Source organism: Pipistrellus hanaki (genome assembly GCF_964339955.1).
Source record: "Pipistrellus hanaki genome assembly, chromosome: 2".
Taxonomy (NCBI): Eukaryota; Metazoa; Chordata; class Mammalia; order Chiroptera; family Vespertilionidae; genus Pipistrellus; species Pipistrellus hanaki.
The window spans coordinates 192699903-192705553 of record NC_140504.1 but is presented as its reverse complement, the minus strand read 5'-3'; the positions used below and the strand labels follow the sequence as shown (position 1 = coordinate 192705553).

General features: G+C 58.8%; 1 protein-coding gene across 1 annotated transcript; it reads left to right on the top strand.

Moving 5' to 3' along the window:
- The first annotated feature begins 307 nt into the window (after nucleotides 1–307).
- Nucleotides 308–5448, top strand: TMEM51 (transmembrane protein 51). The gene is made up of 2 exons (XM_084875384.1): nucleotides 308–1015; nucleotides 3231–5448. Exons 1-2 carry the CDS (start codon nucleotides 672–674, stop codon nucleotides 3631–3633), a joined length of 747 nt encoding a protein of 248 aa, XP_084731510.1. The 5' UTR covers nucleotides 308–671; the 3' UTR covers nucleotides 3634–5448.
- The last annotated feature ends 203 nt before the right edge of the window (nucleotides 5449–5651 follow it).

The following is a 5651-nucleotide window of genomic DNA, read 5'->3' as shown; positions in this document are numbered from 1 at the left end:
CCCTCGTTCAGAAGAGCCTGGTGTTTCAGCTGCAGGAAACGGGGAGCCACTGAGGCTGGGGAAGGACCCCCTCCGGCTGGCTGCCGGTCCCGTTGGCCGATGCCGGTCGCCCCGGCGGTTCTGCTATCAGCATCGATCACGGCTGGTGCCTGCCATCGTTCACACGCCTCCCGTACTCCCGTGAGAGCTCGCTGCACTTCATGTAATTCCACTCGATGTTTGCACGACCCGCAGGCCTGACCCCTCTGGCCTCCAGCCGGGGAAGGCCTGGCTGTGCCTTTTGGGGTGGGGGTGGGCGGGGCAGTGCCGGGTGCAGGCTCTCAGAGGGAGCCGAGCTGAGCTGTAAGACATCTGGAATGCATCAAAGGCAGCCCAGCCGGCTCCGGCTCTATCTCAGTGCTGCTCCCCGATCCCTCCCAGAGCAGCCGCTGTGCTCCAAGGCGTGGCAGCCGAGCTGATTGCCTCTCCTCTGCTTTCTTTCCAGGTTCTGGCCGCCCTGGCCGCCCGGATGCCTCACCGTGGCCCGAGTTCCGCTGTGTTTTTAGCGCGGCGCTAGGGACCCTGTTCGGTGCCGTTCAGGGTTTTTGTGGTGACAGCGTCAGCGGCCGCCTTTTTTTAAATTTATTTTCTAACTTGGACCCGGACCCGGGCCCGGGCCCGCTCCCGCTGGCATGATGGCCCAGTCCAAGGCCAACGGCTCGCACTACGCGCTGACCGCCATCGGCCTGGGGATGCTGGTCCTGGGCGTCATCATGGCCATGTGGAACCTGGTGCCCGGCTTCAGCTCCGGCGAGAAGCCCCCCGCGCAGGGCAGCAACAAGACGGAGGTGGGCAGCGGCATCCTCAAGAGCAAGACGTTCTCGGTGGCCTACGTGCTGGTGGGGGCCGGCGTGATGCTGCTGCTGCTCTCCATCTGCCTGAGCATCCGGGACAAGCGGAAGCAGCGGCAGGGCGAGGAGATGGCGCACATCCAGCACCTGCCGGGGCCCGAGGCGCACGCCCCCGAGGAGGACAGGTGAGGACGGGCCGACCCTTCTCCCCCGAACCCCGGCCCAGACCGGCCAGCGCCAGGCACGCACACACCCAGACATCGCAGCTGAGGGTTAGGGAGGGGTCTGCAGAGGGTCTGCAGAAGGCGAGCGGACGGAGGGCGTGTGGTTTCATTTTCTTCACGGGCTTTTTCGTCCTTCAGTGAGGAGAGCAGCGTAGTCCGAAGCTTTCCCTTCCCTCTCCCCCACGCGGGCTCTGTGACACAGCTTCCCCCGGTACAAGTCACCTTCCACCTCTGTCCCGGAGTCTGCCAAGGACAATGGTGTGCGCGGGTTACAGATGCACCTAGATGTGGACCTTCCCCCCGCCCCTCCCCAGGAAATGGCGTGGGGACTGGGGGGGCCCAAGCCCCCAGATGGGCCGCTTGTCCATCCCTACCCCACCCCCCACCCCACCCCGGTGTGCTGTGGGCAGCTGCTCCGAGTGGAAATGGTTAGGAAGTGGGTTCTCTTGGATCACAAATGCCCCAGACAGAATGAAAAGCTAGGCGATGTATTGGGGATAGATGATAAACATCGAGGTCCCCTTGCACACGAAGGCGCCAAGACGAACAGGCCCATGGGGAGATGGACACAAGGATGCACAGGCAAGCGTTCCAGAGACGGCCAGACAGTGGATGGTGTTCAACCTCATTAGCCACGAAATGCAAACCCCGAGAAGGTGCCGTCCTCTTTGCCTCTCGGCCGGCGGCCGTGACGGACAGCCCGGGCGCTGGCAGGCTGCCGGAGGCCGTGACCTTGCTGAAGGGGAGTTAGTGTCACAGCAGGAGGGGGTGTTAACGGTGTGTGTGACTATCGATTCTGTTCCGAGAGCTTATAACCGCACACGTACAGAGGAGTTGGTGCCTGTATGTTTCTCAGAGACACAACCTAAGTATCCACCCATCGGCCTACACTGTGGCCTGCCCTTCAGCGACCTTCTGTGCAGTCCCAGCTGGTCTGTACTTGCTAATTAGGGGGGGCGGAGCCACCACCCTGAGAACAGGGGGTTACCACACAGCATCTTGGGTGCGGGATGCTGTGTTATAACCACAGTATTCGATGGGACAGCCGGGCCTGCGTGGAGGGCGGCCTCGTTGCCTCCCGTCCTGGGGCTGCGGGGTTAGGTGGGGGCGGATCTGGGAAGGCGTGAGGCAGAACGTTAGCAGTGGAAGGGCTGGGGAGGGTTTCCTTTTCCTCACCGGATCTTTCTGTGACTGAATTTTCTGTGAGGAGCTCGTATCTTATAGGAAAGAGCTCCTTACAGTGGGAGGGAGTTGTTTTTACTTTGGAAGAATTAAGCCAATTTTCTGATAATAAAAGACAAGCGTGCATGTGTTAGAAAACTTGGGTAAGAGGGGCATGAACAAAGAAGGAAAATCAGTCCCCCATCATTACCCCTCCCCCATAACTACCCCCAAAATGAGCTCACCCAGGGCAACCACAGGGTTACTGATGCTGGCTGTTACCACCCCATAGGGTCAAGTGTAGGGCTCCGGGAGATGGCTATTGGCTTCAGTCCCTATAAATGTGTAAAAAAAACACCCTGATTTGGGAGTGGGGGAAGGGGGACGGTGTATTTCAACAATCAAATGAACGTAAGGCTGAGGGCCTGACTTACTCTTTGAGTCTGATGGTGAACCTGAGATAAAAATCACAGAACAATTTGAAATACGTAGACGTTTTACATTCAGAGATGCCTTCTCTACCTGGGGGCAGCCATCTTGCTTCAAGCTCTTTTATGCGTGTTTACGCTGCCTTTGGCCACAGGGCCAGCTGGGCACCAGAAGGGCCCTCTTGGCATGCAGAGTGTGGGACTCCCAGACAAGGAGCGATCACACCCAGATAACAGGATGTAGGGACTGAGCATGTGGCGTTTATTCAGTTCCCACCCTCTCGTTCGCTAAAGGTATGGCCGGGTCAGGTCACCTCAGTGTGTCAGTTTTCCCATCCATCCAATGGGTATAATAATAGAACCTGACTCACAGGACGATGAAACGGGTTCCTAGTGTGTTAACGAACTTAGCACATGGCCCGGCTCGTAGCAAACAGGGGAAGCGTTAGCTTTTAGGACTTCTGGGGCCCGATGGTTCTTTCCAAGGCTGGTCGGTCTGTGAGCCCAGGGCTAGCGCTCGATGTCAAATCCGTCTTCTCGCGATTCTCTACGATAGAGGGCTTGCTCACACGCTTGTTGTCTTGCAGCCAGGAGGAGGAGGAGGAGGAGGCCTCCTCCAGGTACTACGTCCCCAGCTACGAGGAAGTGATGAACACCAACTTCCCCGGAGCGCGGGAGCCGGACCACAGCCCGCGGATGAGCATCTCTCTCCCCTCCTACGAGTCCCTGACGGGGCTGGACGAGACGAGCCCCACCACCCCCCGGGCCAACGCCGAGGGGCACGCCCCCGACAGGCAGAACTCCAAGCTGGCCAAACGCCTGAAGCCGCTGAAAGTGCGAAGGATTAAGTCCGAGAAGCTTCACCTCAAAGACTTCAGGATCAACCTCCCGGACAAAAACGCCCCTCCGCCCTCCATCGAGCCTCTGACGCCCCCGCCGCAGTACGACGAGGTCCAGGAGAAGGCCCCCAACGCCCGGCCCCCCGACTGACGGCCCCCCGCCGGGGCGCTCCCTCCTGCCACTCGCCCTCCGCACCCACAGACCCCAATGAAGCCACTCCGGCCACCGCTGAGCAGCGAGGGGACCGATGCGGACGGAGCCGTTTCGAACAGGGGTGTGGGTTGGGGAGCCCTGTGATTCCGGGGTGATGCACGTCCACAGGACCTTTTGTCACTGGCGCGCCGGGCAGAGATGCCATCTGGGATCTCCTGATGCTGCAGGTCCCGTGGGGGGGGGGGGGGGCAGTCCATGGTCCCCCATCGTCTTTCCTCAACTGAATCCCTGATGGCGACAGCCTCTCTCCGACCAGGACAGGATGCCCGGGGATGGGGGATAGAGTGTGGTTCGGTTTTGCTTCCACTGAGACTGTTCTGTTTCCAAAAGAAATTAAGTTATGCCTTCACTTTCTTCCCCGGAGCCCCGGACCGCGTGTAGGAACTGCGGCTCAGCTTGGCAGCGAGGGCGTGGGACCCGAGCAAAGGTCCGATGCCTCTGTGGGGGGTGAGGCCCGGATGGGGTTCTCGGAGGGCCCGAGGCCTGAAGATGCTGAGGACCATAGTCTTAACCGGTACACGTGACCAGTCCCTCCCTTGTAGCGGCAGGAGAGCTGGAGGGGAAGTTCCCTTCTAAGATGCCGTGCAGCCGAGCGTTTTATAATAAAGTTATTTTATATGTAGTACATGTGGGTGCTGAGTTACATAGCATGGAGCAATGTCAGTCATGCTAATAGCCGATACGTACCCAACACGTGCTGTACAGCAGGCGCTGTGCTAAGCACCCCACGTAAGTGACCCCATGTCACCTGGACCCATTTTGTAGGGGAGTCACTAAAGGGCCGATGCCGCACTGAGCGGAAGTGGCAGGGTCTTGGGGCTTGAACCAGGCCATCTGGCTCCAGGGCCTGAGTTCTTAAACACGTGACTCCACATAAAGGGCTTTTCCAGACGCTGAATGCGGGCTTGTGTTCCCTCAAGAACAGGGGCACCCTACAAGCCCCACAGAAAGTTCTGGGGCTTATCCCTAGCTGTGTGGCTCGGTGGATAAAGCATCGGACTGTGGGCTGAAGGGTACCAGGTTCGATTCCGTTCAAGGGCACATGCCTGGGTTGTGGGCTTGATCCCCAGCAGGGGGCGTGTAGGAGGCAGCCGATCAACGATTGATTTCATCATTGATGTTTCTCCCTCTCCCTTCCTCTCTGGAATTAATAAAAATCTTTTTTTAAAAAAGGAAGTTCTGGTGCTTAGACAGCAGCTCACTATCTATTGGAACATCCTTCCTACCTCTCTATCCCTGAGACCTGGCCAAGAGGGAGCCCTGCCCAGAACCGCCGCGCTGTGTGGTCACGAAGCGGGGTGAGCAGGTCCTCGTGGGGAGGACAGAGGGACTGCCTTTGGGGCCCGGGAATGCAGCCCAGCTAAGGAGAACGGCCCAGAGGGCCGCGGGCTGCGGAGAGGAGGGGACGTCTGGGAAGGCAGACCTGGCTCCCAAAAGGCCTTCCTAGTGTTGGCACGCGTGGAGCGGCCTGTGGGAGCCTGCGTGGCTGGGAGCGTGGTTGGAAGCGCAGTTCTCAGGCCCTAGACCAGGGGTCAGCAACCTGCGGCTCCGGAGCCGCATGCGGCTCTTTTGAACCTTTGCTGCGGCCCCCAGCAGGTCCGACACTAGCAGGGCAGATAGCAGTGCGGGGCGGGGAGCTGTATCACTTATGTCGCAATGGTTTTGCGGCTCCGAGGTTTTTTTTTTTCCTTCGAAAACGGGTCCAAGTGGCTCTTTATGTCTTAAAGGTTGCTGAACCCTGCCCTAGACGATTCCTAAAAGCTCCTGTGGGCAGGGAAAGGCAGCTGTTAGGAGGTGAACCACTCTGTATCAGGGGATTAGCAGGTCCTGAAGTTCCAACCTTTCACTTTCCTGATGCAAATCCTATATGATAAAACCCTAATATGCAAATTGACCAAATGGCAGAACCAGTCACTATGACATGCACTGACCGCCAGGGCGCAGACGCTCAATGC

Excerpts from the sequence above, each read along its gene's own strand:
- TMEM51 (XM_084875384.1), top strand. The coding sequence starts at position 672 with ATGATGGCCCAGTCCAAGGCCAACGGCTCGCACTACGCGCTGACCGCC. Across the intron at positions 1,016-3,230 it reads CACGCCCCCGAGGAGGACAG|CCAGGAGGAGGAGGAGGAGG; the intron begins GTGAGGACGGGC and ends GTTGTCTTGCAG.